The sequence below is a fragment of the Melanerpes formicivorus genome, unplaced genomic scaffold, assembly GCF_026170545.1.
Source record: "Melanerpes formicivorus ecotype bairdi unplaced genomic scaffold, bMelFor1.0.p_v2 SCAF_6, whole genome shotgun sequence".
In the NCBI taxonomy this organism is placed as follows: domain Eukaryota; kingdom Metazoa; phylum Chordata; class Aves; order Piciformes; family Picidae; genus Melanerpes; species Melanerpes formicivorus.
In genome coordinates this window covers 8,076,643-8,092,077 of record NW_027142358.1, presented here as the reverse complement: position 1 = coordinate 8,092,077, position 15,435 = coordinate 8,076,643, and the positions used below count along the sequence as shown (strand labels likewise).

The window sequence follows — 15,435 nt, the reverse complement described above, 5'->3', positions numbered from 1 at the left end:
CCAACCTGCTGCATTCTGTGAGAATGCATAAGCACCTGAATCATAATTGCCTTCTGCAAGGGATAACTTGTTTAATTCTCATTCCTCCAGTCACTGATTTACAAGATACTTTTGAAGCTTATATCCTTGTGATCTTCAAAACAAATTAAAGAGAGGCCTGAAGCCAAAAGAGTTTATCACAAACATCACTTCCTTGAGAGATAGGAGAAGCCACCCTCCTCCTCTTCACACCCACAACAGCACATCCACATGTATACAAAATCCTTTAAGATTAAATAAATTCCCTCTCTGATTCAAGTCTGAAATAACCACAGTTCTTCAGGATTTGCACTTGGGGTAATAGGCATGAATTTGTCCAGCCACTTGCAGCCTGGAAGCCACATAACTATAGAATACAAATTCTTATGGAGTTAACATCACAGTTGTTTATATACAGACAGGCACATGTCTGCCTCAGTGACTCAATCCAACAGACATCAGAAATTGTGACTTCCTGCAATTCTCATTAGGTGGAGATCTAAGTCTCAGGCCCATTCAGAACTAAAATACCTAAAAGTCTTCCAGACCAATTCAGCTCACCACAAAGGTCCTCTTTCCTTCTTGGGACAGTTAGGATTTTTTTCCATGGTAACATTTCACTTCTGCATTTATCTGCCACAAACTGGTCACACTATGAACAATAACTCAACACAACAGAAGTATGGAAGAGGCCAGAACACCTACTTGTTTTGCCTTATGCCTCATTTAAGCTGGGTTTTTTTTTCCAGCATTCCAGAGGAGAAAAGATCAAAGCTCCAAGAAACAATTCACTGTTCTAGAAAGCTAATCTGGAGAGGAGAATTCCAGGGAAAGCTCATTTGGCATGCAAAGATACTGTTTTATCTTAAGAATTGCTAATGCTGAAGAAAATCCTACAAGTAAACACAAGAGTGAAGAGGATATTCCTACCTAAGAAGGAGCTTTTCTTTAGGATTTTGTGGGATGAAGTAGAAATTCCTCAAGTCAAGGTTATGTTGATTGAAGATTTTCCCAGAGGTTGATAAATCAAATATGTCTTCTCCAGGGTGGCTGTTAGGTATGGCATGAGCTACTACTGAAAACCTCTTTATAAATGCCCTGTACAAATTCAAAATAGCTTTTATGAATTTCAACACTGAGAGACTATTTGCTGATTGAGACAGTTATTTTCAGATGATGAACACATAAGCCTTATGTGAAAGGTAAATTGTTAAAGTACATTAATGTCCAAGAAAATCCACCCAACCACAAAAGACAATAGAAACAGTTCACATGAAACATATTAACAACAACTGATGGAAAGAGAGATTAGGGGGAAAAAGGCTGGAAAAGTGAAGAGCTATATTTAATTGGTTTTGGAGCTGGAAGGACCTGTGTTCCTCTGAGAGATCTTCATCTCCATTGTCATTCTCCTTGTCTTCCCCATCTGACGAATCAGTTTCCCCTCCTTGCATGTCTTCCAGTAACTGCTTCTCTAGTTCATCTATCCTGAAGTAACAGTAGCAGCAGAACATATCATCAACATTAAGTATTTACAGAGAAGACAATAAAATTTAATCTCTGAAGGTGAACCCAAGTCAGTAGCCAAGCATGTGAGATACTGGCTCTGAACAGAAAAAAGCATCTTGCTGTTCCAAGAGACAAAGCAGATGTTTCCCAAAACCTGATGCGTTTCCAACAGCACACTCCGTTTGTCAGAGACAAATACACTCAAACCAACTTCTGACAAAACTTTCAGTGATTGTATTAAACTTGCCATCTTCTGGTTGAACCTTTTGCTGTTGATTGATGATTTTTTTTAATGTCCTACTGGTTTGTTGAATTGTTTTAGTTACAGGAGTATTCGCTACTCCGTTCAGCTTTTTTACAGTTAAGCTGCACTTGTAGGTCCTGCCAGATGTATATCAGTGGCATCAGCAGGTAAAGCTTGGTTTGCTGCTACCCAAACTCAGCCTTAGGGAGATGAGGTAAATCTAAGCTTCCACAACTCCATCCCATTTTTTTACTTTCTTTTTTTTGTTCCACAGCAGCTTTAAGAAACAAACCTTTTAGATTCTTCTTTCTCCTTCAAGAGATGTTCTAAGCTGTTCACATACGACACCTGGCTGTCAACAGGAGGCTTAGAAAGCTGGAAATGAAACAGGAGGAAATTTCAAGAAACAACCCACAAATCATCAATTAATTCAGTGTTAGACAACAAACATTATCAAAACACAAACCTCTTCAAATTTTAATGCTATTCTACCTGAAGAGCAAAACTCAAAGGAGACCCTGAGGGACAGGACAATGAACAATGCAGGTTTCTCAGTCATAGTATCATAGTATCATTCAGGGTTGGAAGGGACCACAAGGATCATCTAGTTCCAACCCCCCTGCCATGGGCAGGGACACCCCACACTAGATCAGGCTGGCCAGAGCCTCATCCAGCCTGGCCTTAAACACCTCCAGGGATGGGGCCTCAACCACCTCCCTGGACAACCCATTCCAGGGTTTCACCACTCTCATGGTGAAGAACTTCCTCCTCACATCCAGCCTGAATCTCCCCACCTCCAGCTTCATTCCATTCCCCCTAGTCCTATCACTACCTGAGATCCTGAGAAGTCCTTCCCCAGCCTTCTTGTAGGCCCCCTTCAGATACTGGAAGGCCACAATTAGTCACCTCGGAGCCTTCTCTTCTGCAGACTGAACAGCCCCAACTCCTTCAGTCTGTCCCTCGACAATTCTTCAAAATGGTCACTCTCTCTAGGATTAATTTAGAAATAACTGTGCTTCACAATGGATCTGAACAACAAAGCAAGTCTCTGCTTCTCTTTCTGGAGCCTGACCTCCAGATAACCTTCACACACACAAAAAAAAAACCATCAGAAGCCTTTTACCTCATAGCTTTATTTAATATCATCCACTGAGACCCTGGGAATCCAAATTCTTGTGCAGGAGACAAGAAACTCAAAAAACTGTTCAATACCTCTTTGTTACTTTCAGGAGTCCCTAGAGCACCAGCATTCACTAAAGCACCTCTAAAATCAGCAGGCAAAACAAAGCTTCCAATCAAAATCCTAATACAAACCCAAATTAAGAAGCTAACAGAATCAAAACCACAGCACACAAAGGAAGTCTTAACCACTATAAAAATTAGATTTTCAGTAACCAGTGTTCTATTCACCTAGTAGCAGACAACACAGATTTGAAATATGTATATATGTATGTATCTGCATCTATAATTTATGGCCATGTATGTATCTGTATATATATTTTATGGCCATGATTCAGCTCTTTGGAAAAGTGGTGTCCTTCTGACAGCACCATATTTAAATTGTAAGCCTCTTCCCATAAGCTCTTTCCTTTCAGGAGAGCACAATTCAGTAAGATCATACTCTCTCATTGGGAATTTTCTATTACCCAAAGGTAACAGAAGTGAGTTTAAGAAGTTAGTGTCCACTTGCTACTTAAAAAAGAAAGCTAATACAGCACTGGGGTTTTTGTTTCCAGAGGCAGCTTTCCAAAGTAACAAGCAGCATGTCTGTGTGGGAAATCAGAAGACCTCTTACTGTGACTGCTCATCAACTGAAGAATCAAGACTTTATTCTAGTGTGCACTAATATCTCTTCTTACAAGGCAAGAGAAGAATGCTAGTGTATGTAAAAAACAAGAAGACCATGGAAATTTTGGGACAATTCTTCACCATTTTGTCTTACATGGCCATTATTTATGGGGAGACAGGACAGATGAAGTATTGTGGTCACATACACGTTCCACAAACATTTGATCTAGGCTGCATGTATGTGTTTATCAGTCTTAGCCATTAATTACACAGACACGGTGGTTAGGATTGTGGAATACCTATGTAACCACAGAGGCCTGATCTAGAAGGTGCTTGCATAATGCATCATAAGAACAGATAAAATAATTACAGCTGTTCAGCATCTACCTATGGAGACAGTAATTCAGCCAACAAATAAGCTGTAACAGAGATTTAAGAACAGGAGGACAGGAGTATTTATACAAGCATTGCGCTGCTTGTTTTCCATTGTAGAAAATCATAACAGGCTGATCCCAGCCAGGAGCTAAGCACCACACAGATTGTTCATTCCCTCACCCAGTGGTGTGGGGGGAGTATGAATAAAAGCAAGAAAATTCATGGGTTGAGATAAAGGCAGTTTAATAAGGGAAGGGAGTGTGAGTAAGGGAAAAAAATAAGTGGTGCAAAGGCAATCACTCAACACCTTCCACAAGCAAAGGGTGTCCAGCTTGACTCCAGGTAATGGATTACACGCCAGACCACCTCTCCTTGTTTGGTTTTGATTGCTGAGCATGGTATGATACAGCATTGAACACATCCCTTTGGTTATCTGGGGTCTAGGCTCTGCCCCTCCCAATTTGTGCCAGCTCTGGCCTATTTGCTATAGGGGCATTGGGAAGAGAAAGCCTTGATTCTGTGTAAGTATTGCTCCACAACAGACAGAAGATTGGTCTCTTACCAACACCGTTCTGTCAGAAACACACAGCACCACACAGCTGATACACAGAAAGTTTAACTCCAACAGAACTAGATTCAGTACAAAATCTTTTTATCTAAATGAAGGCATTTCCTACCTGTACCAACTTTGTCAGGAATGCCACATCAAGTCCTACTGCAGGACCTTCCTAATTAAATCACTGTTTTACATTAAAACTTCAAAAATCACCACTTATTGAACAAATAGGCTAGCTTTCAAAGAAAAGATCAATTCATCACCATAACATCCTGTAAACTGGGATGCAAACACTTCACCTATCCCTTGTGAGCAGAAGTCATTGAACTGTCTGAATTTCTATCCAAAATACCTCAGACTACATTAAATTCAGCCTCAAAGAGAACATCACACTTACAGATCAAGAACTCATACAGAGATTTCTGACATTCACAGGCTGTGACAAGAACATATGACTGGAGTCTAGCACACAGATCCCTCCACATCTAGATCAATTTTCTGACCTGATCAGGAAAATGAAAACATCAGATCATCTTCTAAATGTAACCTCCTGCCTTTTCCTTTATGGGGGGAAAAACAGCATCAGAACTCCTAAAACCAAGCAGAAGGCATAAAGCTAATGCAACTGAGCTGCACAAACCATCTTTCAGCCACTCCAAGCTCAGTAGCAAGCACACTCTTTCTCCAACTACACTGTACAGCACAGCACCCTCGAGTAAGGAGTTTTGCAGGTAAATAACTGTGTCTTCATGCATTAGGAATAAAGAGGGGGAAAATCACATTAAAAATGCAACACTCTTTTTTCAGAAAGCTGGTGAGGGACTTTTTAGGGTGTCAGGTAGTGATAGGACTAGGGGGAATGGAACAAAATGTAGAAATGGGTAGATTCAGAGTGGATGTTAGGAAGAAGTTCTTCACTATGAGGGTGGTGAGACACTGGAACAGGTTGCCCAGGGAGGTGGTAGAAGCACCATCCCTGAAGATTTTTAGGGCCAGGCTGGATGTGGCTCTCAGCAACCTGATCTAGTGTGAGGGGTCCCTGCCCATAGCAAGGGGGTTGGAACTAGATGATCCTTATGGTCCCTTCCAACCCTAACAATTCTATGATTTTATGTTTTCAGCCACTTACATGAAGCTTCAGTAATGGATTCATAGTGTCCTGACCAAAACTGTCAAGACACAATTCTTCCAGGGTCCCTCCTTGTGGCTTGGGACTTGAAGAGAGAATTTCGTGCAGCGGCACGAATACTACTTCTTCTTCATTGCTGTCATCATCATCATCCAGACTGCATTCTAAATTCTCATCTTCACTGTCAAAGCTGCTTTTTGACCTTCCATTCAACTTGGACTTGTCTGTACAGGTGCTTTCAACTTGTAACTCTCCTGAGAGCTGTGAAGACAGATGGCCACTGTCCATGCATTCTTTAAAAGGCAATGAAGAGGGAGCACCTTTACCAGTCTCCTCTGAAAATGCAGGCTTCCCAGAGCCTTCAACTGAACAAGAAACAGAAGCATTTTCTGAAGTCTTTTCTATTGTTTTTGAAGAACTGTTGCTGAACTGAATACTGTAAGCTTTGTTGTGTGCATGCCTTTCTGGTCTTTTCCCATCTTGCTCTTTCTTGTAAGAAGTGTCCAATACCTGAGGTAAGGCAGCATTCTGCAGCTGAGGCTTTGTACCTTTTGTTTGTGTTAAGTGGTGAAGAGAAGGCAACAGAGTACTCTTTTCCTGAGAAAAAGGAAGGGACTTCTCCAAGAAAAAGCGTGAGTTAGCCACCTGCAATTGATTCTCTTTGGTATCCACAACAGAAATATGGTTATTTTTAGCAGGACTGTATGTAGGATATGAAGATGACAAACTGACAGAGCAATTATTTTTCTCACTTTTATCACTTGAGTTGAGGTACTCCTCGGGAAGAGCAGAATCATGTCTAGGTAAAGAGCCAGCCTCCATCAGTTGCAGAACATCACCACAAGTAGACTTCAGAAAGGTAGTTTTTACAAAGTTAGGCTTCCTGTTCTTGCATTTTGCAGATGATCTGCTAAAAGCCTTGTCACTGAAACTTGATACTTCAGATTGACTGGAATGGTCTGCATCCATGTTCACAGCAGTGCGTTTTCTTTTCCCAGGGAACTCCAGCTGCTTGGATCGCCCGGAGGACATCTTGAATCGAAGGCAGCATGGAGAAACAGACTGGCTTTTCCATATCCCAGCAGTCATCTCAGGTGATGTTTTCAGTGCACTTGGAGAAGATGCCTCATGTTTTGAAACCTGCTTTGGCTGAGGTGGATCATCTGTGAAGCATTTAAGAAAAAAGTAAATGGTTGTTACCATGTTTGAAAAAACAAACAAATATCAAACCTGCAAGAGCTTATTTTATCAGAAGCTACTGTGCTTCCATTCTGCTTGAACACAGGGCACCACAATCGAGATTTAGGTGATGCTGTACTGTTACATTATTATTGTTGTAACTAACTTGGAAATGAAATTTAATCCTTTTCTTTTAAAGCAGCTCAATAGCCACCATAGAATGCATTCCCTACACACTACAGTCAAGTCAGTCTCTGGAAATTGGTAATAGTCCAGATGAGGTATGGAACTGGAAGAAAGGTTCTGTAATTACAGATTATGGTTATAAATTGGTCACAGCAACCCCATGCAGTGCTACAGGCTGGGGTCAGAGTGGCTGGAGGGCTGCCAAACAGAAAGGGACCTGGGGGTGCTGATTGACAGCTGGCTGAACATGAGCCAGCAGTGCGCCCAGGTGGCCAAGAAGGCCAATGGCATCCTGGCCTGCATCAGAAATAGTATGGCCAGCAGGAGCAGAGAAGTCATTGTGCCCCTGTACTCAGCACTGGTTAGGCCACACCTTGAGTACTGTGACCAGTTCTGGGCCCCTCAGTTTAAGGACATCAAGACACTTGAACGTGTCCAGAGAAGGGCAACAAGGCTGGGGAGAGGCCTTGAGCACAAGCCCTATGAGGAGAGGCTGAGGGAGCTGGGATTGTTTAGCCTGGAGAGGAGGAGGCTCAGGGGAGACCTTATTGCTCTCTACAACTACATGAAGGGTGCCTGTGGCCAGGAAGGAGTTGGTCTCTTCTCCCAGGCAACCAGCACCAGAACAAGAGGGCACAGTCTCAAGCTGCCCCAGGGGAAGTTTAGGCTGGAGGTGAGGAGAAAGTTCTTCACAGAGAGAGTTGTTAGCCATTGGAATGTGCTGCCCAGGGAGGTGATGGAGTCACTGTCCCTGGAGGGGTTCAAGAGGGGATTGGATGTGGCACTTGGAGCCATGGTCTAGTAGTCATGAGGTCTTGGGTGACAGGTTGGACTTGATATTTAAGGTCTCTTCCAACCTTGTTGATTCTATGATTCTAAATAACAAACCAAATGCAAAGTATTATGGAAATACTGCACCCAAAAAGTAACAGTGGTTATAAAAAGGCATTCAGAATATGAAGAAATCTGTTTTCAGGCAATGCTTCTATGGCACAGGAGTGCACCTTCCTCACCACACTTGGCTCAACAACAATGCTGTTTTCTGATTAAGTGGAAAGGCAAAATTTCACTGAAATTCCTAATTACTTTTAAACCTCTTCAAGCTTGTTATCTATTAGAAATAACCTCGACTATACAGCAGGTTTGGGGGCTTTTTAGAGAGACAAACCAGAAAAATGTAACTTCAAGAAAGAAAACAAACAATGGAACAAAACACACAAAAAAAACCCCAACAAACCAAAACCAGGCCACACATTACATAGAGACACCGAGTAAAGAACCTGATTGTTCAATTAATTGCCTATTACCAACACTGCTTCTACCTGAGGCAGTCTCCCTCGAACCAGGATATGGGATTTTTCTGAAAGGACAGCCAGGCCCCTAAAAACAAAAGCAGAGAAAATTTAACAAGTTAATAGGATACTTTTTAAAACCAGGCTGTTGACATCTTAAGCCAATTGCTGACTCTACCACAGACTTAGTTCCACAGACCTGTATAAAATAGGGTAATATATTTCATTTCAAGACAAGAATACAGCTGTAAAGATCTCAAAAAAAGGAGTCTCCACAGCCCACATTTCCCATCTTTTCACCAATTTTGCCTCAACTGCTAAATCTCTCCACTTTCAGGACCATTAGCCACTTGCATCCCTGGGCTATTTAGCACCATCACCCAGCTGGCTTTCCTCAGAAAAAGAAGTCACTAGGAACTTAAATAACAAACCAACAGAAAGCACAGACAAGTAAATACATGTTCCATTCATGGCACATGATGAAGGCACACTGAATGATCCTCCTTGCAGGTAACCAGAAGTCTTTTAAAGGGTTTTTATTGGCTGGTAAAAAAATAGAATATAATTGTGGCCTTCCAGTATCTGAAGGGGACCTACAAGAAGGCTGGGGAGGGACTTCTCAGGATGTCAGGTAGTGATAGGACTAGGGGGAATGGAATGAAGCTGGAGGTGGGGAGATTCAGGCTGGATGTGAGGAGGAGGTTCTTCACCATGAGAGTGGTGAAGCCCTGGAATGGGTTGTCCAGGGAGGTGGTTGAGGCCCCATCCCTGGAGGTTTAAGACCAGGCTGGATGAGGCTCTGGCCAGCCTGATCTAGTGTGGGGTGTCCCTGCCCATGGCAGGGGGGTTGGAACTAGATGATCCTTGTGGTCCCTTCCAACCCTGACTGATACTATACCACACTATACTATACTATACCATACTAATGACAGGAAAAAAACGTAAGATCAATATAAGGAACCTGTAATGAAACACTACATACTTAATAGGACCTAACTCTGGGTAAATGCTGTGGCTTATGTGCATAAATCTGAACTATTAACTGCAACTTCTACAGGCAGAAATTTGCCAGATCTTTTACTACCCTGCAAGAAAACACAAAGTCGTAAGACACTTCAGATAATGACTATTTTTTTTTCCTGCCCCCTACAAAATACCATTTAAAGTTACTATTTCCACCACATTTCAATGCTTGCATCTAACCCAGACTATCACCCCTGGTTTAAACCCAGGATTTCTCATTTAGTGTAAGAACTATCTTACCCAAGCATGTCCTACAATTTACAAAGGTATAGCAAAAAAGCATAAACTTTTGTTGCACCTGAAAAAGGCAGCACCAATAATCTAAACCTACACTGAAAAAGAAAACAAACAAGCACCTGGAAAAATAAAAGGCAACTTCAAAAATCACATGCACAATGGGTCACTGATTTTCACCTTTAAGGACCTCGTTAAACACACTTGATGTGATACTCTCGCTCCTGAGAATGGTTTTACAGAATGTGGCTTAGATTGTTTCGTTCTATATTCCTTCTGCTTCCTTTCTCTGCTGAGAGCTTCCAGTGACAAGCTAAATTCAGAGTCAGTTGGTGTGCCAGGCAATTTCATGGGAAGACCTGGTGCTTGGCAGGGAGATGTGTTGCTCACAGTGCCATTATATCTAGCACAGGCTTTCCAAGTACCAGCTTCCGATGATGAAAGCCATTTGTCAGCCTGAACTAAGGATCCATACAGTCAGTTTGCTGTTCCCAACTATTTCCACAAGACAATGGTGTGCTTGTTGCACCCAGACACTTCTCATTTCTTCCCTGTTCTGACTTGACAGTTTTGTCCTTTTTGGCCAAGAAATAGCAGCGAGACCCTGTGGTAACAAGTGGAGTTTTTGAACCACAGCTTTTGGGCACAGCAAACCCAGTGCCTTGCATGCTTTGCCATTCCCCGAAGTGTTTACAATGCCCTTTTCCCTCCTTCCTTCCTCTCCAAAAGGCACCTACCACAGGACTTGTGTTTGGTATTTGGTCTGGCATCTTTTTTCTTCTGACCTTTGGAGAAGGTATTTTCTTTTCAAAATGCTGGACTGACAGTCCAATTCCTGCATCTCTTATATTGCCTCTGTCTGGTGAGCACAACACAGTTCTGTCTTTATGGCCAAGGTCTAAGAGAGAAAAGACAAATTATTAATAATCACAATATTGGGCAGGGGGAGAATGCATTACTTGATATTTTCTCTCTCTTTCACAGGCAATCCAAAATGAATGTACTTAATAATTCAGTTTTGTTAGTGCCATGTGATTTATTTCATCTCAAAGAACTGCATGATTTATGTCACAGCTGCAGTTGTTCTAACAGTCTTGAGTACTGCATCCAGTTCTGGGCCCCTCAATTCAAGAAAGATGTTGAGTTGCTTGAATATGTCCAGAAAAGGGCCAGAGGGGTCTGAAGCACAAGCCTTATGAGGAGAGGCTGAGGGAGCTGGGGTTGTTTAGCCTGGAGAACAGGAGGCTCACGGGAGCTCTAATTGCCATCTAGAACTACCTGAAGGGAGGTTGTAGACAGGTGGGGCTTACTCTCTTCTCCCAGGCAACCTGTGGCAGAACAAGAGGACACAGTCTCAAGTTGCACAGGGGAGGTTTAGGCTGGTTGTTATGAAGAAATTCTTCACAGAAAGAGTAGCTGGCCATTGGAATGTGCTGCCCAGGAAGGTGGAGGCATCACCATCACTGGAGGTGTTTAGGAAGAAACTTGATGGGATGCTTGGTGCCATGGTTTAGTTGTTTAGATAGTGTTGGATGATAGGTTGGACTCAGTGATCTCAAAGGTCTCTTCCAACCTGGTTAATTCTGTATTCTGTATCTAGTTTAAGCATAAACAATATCTTGAAAGAATAATTGCATCACTGTGTAAATAAATTTGTTTTAATAGGAAATTAACATCTTCAGATACATTATTAGAAAAAATGTTACATCTGTGCATTTTGACATGTTTGTTAAGCTGCATTCATTCACTCATTACATTGCTGCTCCAATCTGGAATAGGATTAGACTATACTGCTGTACACTTACATTATCAATACTGACACAAATATCTTCCATTTAAAAACACTCATGTATTTACCTTGGTTTAAAATCGGTTTGAAGAACTCTGTAATGGTCTTGTTCCTGGAAAGAAAACATAACTTTATCACTTTGAAAGAACAATACCTAAATGCCCATACAGTGAATACCAATAGAATTAAAATGCTGTTATTTATTTCCACATATTTTTGTTTTCATGCCAGGAGCTCTTTCTGATAGATCAGAAGCAGCAGCAGCATTCTCACCAGTTTCTAAGCTTTCTCTGCTTGGCTAATGAAGCTAACCTGTCAGATTCATCATTCAAGCTGTTTCCTTTATCATCCTATAAAGTCTTAATCACCCTTCCAGCTTAAACTAGGTTTTCTTGAATGGGGCTAACTTCATCTGTATCCAGTACTCTAAGTGAGACTTCAGCAGTACCTTATTGCAACAGTGTCAACCTTTTCATCTCCACTCTCCACACTTTGAGCTGTTAACTCCTACTGTGATTGTTTTATTCTGTTAAGGTGTTACAGTGGTAAGCAGCTGGCCTGATCAATACCATCAGTGACCAACCCCCCTTCAACACATTATTAGTTGCAATCAAGTCTCATCACAAAGTTCTATCTGCAAACTGTAAAGTTTGACTAACCCTGTCACCACCTTCTTCTTATCCAAGCCCCTTTGTGTACCCATTTGTTGCTTTTTCACACATCTGGTGCCAAGCTGGGATGCAAACTCTTATCTGCACTACTACCAAACTTCTTAGTAGGAATTACTAACAGCACTGCCCCTTAACAAAACACATGTCAGTGCTCTCCCTCTCAGCACACACTACAGGCATCTTCTGGCTTCCACAGAAGCAGCAGCCCACAAGTATCTTCTTTTTACATAGACACAACAAAATAATTAATAGCTTTAAACTGGAGGTATTTTCTCTAGCAAGGCTAAGTAGAACATGAGAACACCAAAGGCATTTCTCCATGAGGGAATGTTACTTCTAAAAATGGGCAGATTGTCTGAGTAACTACAGTTTGAACATTAGAATACATCAAGAACTAAGAACTTGCTGTCTTCATCTTATCCCAGTCAGAAAGTTGACTAACAACTTCAAGGCTATACTTGTGCCTGTTTTGGTAGTATCTCTTTAAGTTCCAACAAGATAGTGGTGCAAGAAATCAGGAGTACAGTTTTGTTTAAGACATTCTTCCATTTTTTATGATCTTTTTGTGCCTTCCAAAATACAGCTATCTTGTTACTGTCTGTGTAACAGCAATCACGCAGGCTAGACCTATTTATTCAAGATCCTAAGCTAACATATTCAAGCATCCATAGGTGACCGTGCTTTTGCAGACTCCACAACCATTTCTGAAGTCCAGGCCAGAAGAACTCATGTTCACATGCTCACATATTCAAACTAAACCTGGATTTAATTTCTGTCTTTCCAAGAGATGCACCTAACAGACATTCAAAAAAGTCTTTCAAAATTAAGGGCACAAGCTGCACAAATGGGGGAGGGAAAGAAGGAGGGAGGAAATTCTTTCACTTGTTTAAAAATACAACCCCCCTAAGTATTCTTTAAAAGTAATTAGTGTCTGCAAGGCTTAGAAGAGGTTATCTCCAATTGAGTAAAATCTGTACTTTCTGTGCTGGAAACATTGGCAACAACTTAAAGAAAACCCCCAACATGGGAATAAACTACAAAATGTTACTAGGTCTTTGATAAAATGGAGCATCTTGAATAAACACTGTAGAAATAACAAATCCAAACAATCCAGAACAGAAAGTCACACTGTAACCTCAAAAGAGTCCTTTTGATGACCACAGCAAAACCAAAACACGAAGAAGTAGTTTCAGTGTCTTGGTCAAGAAGCAAAGCAGCAAAGAAACTGAACTTTCATCTTCTCCCTCTCCTCCAAATGTCAGGGGGAAAAACAAAAAGCAAACAAACAAAAAAGAGCCCACATCAGCAGAAATGAACAAAACAGGGTGCTGTTAATGGCACAATGTTGTGGTTTAACAACCAGCAAGCAACTAAGCACCACTCATCAGCTCACTCGCATCTCCTCCCTGCTTCCTCTCCTCCACGCCGAGAATGAGGAGGAGAATCAAAACCAAATAAAAGTCATGGGCTGAGATAAGAAATTCAGTAATTGAAACAAATTATGTCAATAACAATAGCAATTAAAACTAAGATAACAAAAGCAGAGTGAAACAAAACCCAAAAAGGACAAGTGATGCACGATGCAATTGGTCATCACCAGTTGATTGATGTCCCCTGGGCAACTCCCCCTAGTTTACATACTGAACATGATGTGGTATGGTATGGAATATCCCTTTGGCAAGTGTGGGCCAGCTGTCCTGGCTGTGTTCCCTCCCAACTCCTTGTGCCACTCCAGCTTTCCTGCTGGCAGGGTATGAGAAGGTGAAAAATCCTTTACTTAGTTGTTTCTAAGTATGCCAGTGTTTTATCAATATTACTCTCATACTAAATAAAAAACCCCAAAACAACACTGTATCAACTACTAGGAAGAAAATGCACTCTCTCCTAGCCAAAACCAGGACAAATAAGAGAATTATGACTTGCAGCTCACACTGCAAGAAACAATACTTATTTAGCTTGGTGGCCTTCTGTCTTTGGCAGAATTTGGATTTCTAATTAGTAGCCAAGTTTGTCATGTCCAAAAACTGTCACGGACAGCCACTGCCTTCACCAGACACCTTGTCCTCCAGCACCATTAGCAGTACAGTTCACAGCTGGAACAGGCTTGAAAGCCACATCAAAAACTGAAGATCTCTCTTTAGAGCTACTTAGCTCTACAGGTAGGCTTGCCCTCAAACACTGAGGCGTAAAATGAGAGGACATAGAGGTGCATGTGAGAGGACTGATAATGTTTTGAGTGATGTGCTTTAGACGCTAGTCAGTACTTAGCCAGACATCTTCAGTTTCTTTGTATGCTGTCAGGTTGCCTGGCTATTAGGCCCCTTTAACCTTGGCCAAGAAACTACTATCACCGCCACAGGAAAACAAGGGCCAGCGCCTCGGGGCTGGACCTCCCAGTGGTACAAGTATAAGGCGGCAGGCAGCGGGCGCTGCTGACGGCTGGAACACCCCGGCGCTCCTCGACAGTCTCACGGCTGCATCTGCCAAGCTCGGCCGGGTTTGACAGGCAGGGTTTGACAGGCCGGGTCTGGGCTCGGCACCCTGAGGCGCGGGCTGCCTCCAGCTGCCCCCGCTCGGCGCCACCCGAGCTGTGCGCGCCCCCTGCCGGAGGCGTGACGCACGCGGGGAGCGCCGCTACGCCCCGAGAGGCGCGGTGCACGCCGGGAGCCCAAAGGCGCCCCGCTAGCTTGGCGCGGAAAATTTCGGAGGCCGTAGCCACCTCCCACGTCCCCGTCTGCCCCTCAGCCGCTCCCTGCCGGTACCTGAAGTCCTGGGCCATCGCTCTGGCCGTGGCTGCCGGCGTAAAATGGCGTCGGGACCCGATCACGGGCGAGCCCGGAGACGGCACGCCCACGCTGAGCGGCCAGGTCATGGCGCGGGTTGCCCGGCCGACCCCACGCGGCGGACGGGGACGAGGAGACCGGCTGCTCCCGGCATCATCAAAACAGAGGCCTCGGTTCGGAGCGACCCTCACCTCCGGAGGCTGCGGGCGGGAGCCACCGGGGACGAGGTGTGTTTTTTGGTGTTGGTTTTTTTTTTGAAGTTCGGTCGCTGATTGGCTGAGAGGCTGAATCAGTGGCGCGTTCCGTTGGTTCTTCGTTGCCAGGGGCGGGACGGAGATCCAGAGCGCGGTTGTGATTCGCTGCGAAGAGAGCGGGAGCGTCCTTCCGCGGCCGGAGGAAGTCGGGGCCGCTCAGTTCCTTGGCGTTGCCACTTACTACCCCACCCCGTTCCCGCGCTCTGATTGGTGCGCGCTGCGGGGGACACACCGCCGGCGCGAGCGCACGGCGCCGCCCGCCTCCACCCCGCGACCCCTGCCTGCGGGGCGGCCCTGGTCCAGGGCACCCTCCAGCCTCCTCCCTGCCGGGGGGCTGCGACGGCCGATCTGACCTCGGGAAGAGCCGTCGGAGGTCTGCAGCGGGCGGTCTTGCCCCGGGAAGGA

General features: G+C 43.6%; 1 protein-coding gene across 1 annotated transcript in view; it reads right to left on the bottom strand.

Annotated features, from left to right (window-relative positions):
* LOC137441649 (SMC5-SMC6 complex localization factor protein 2-like) overlaps positions 1 to 14,964 on the bottom strand; it is a 33,234-nt gene extending 18,270 nt beyond the window's left edge. The window contains exons 1-6 of the mRNA XM_068139267.1: positions 14,756 to 14,964; positions 11,391 to 11,434; positions 10,009 to 10,431; positions 5,620 to 6,782; positions 2,064 to 2,146; positions 1,390 to 1,506 (exon numbers count right to left, since the gene is read on the bottom strand). Coding sequence (XP_067995368.1) covers positions 1,390 to 1,506; positions 2,064 to 2,146; positions 5,620 to 6,782; positions 10,009 to 10,431; positions 11,391 to 11,434; positions 14,756 to 14,865 — 1,940 coding nt within the window. The 5' untranslated portion in view covers positions 14,866 to 14,964. The remainder of the gene's footprint in view (positions 1 to 1,389; positions 1,507 to 2,063; positions 2,147 to 5,619; positions 6,783 to 10,008; positions 10,432 to 11,390; positions 11,435 to 14,755) is intronic.
* Between the last annotated feature and the right edge of the window lie 471 nt (positions 14,965 to 15,435).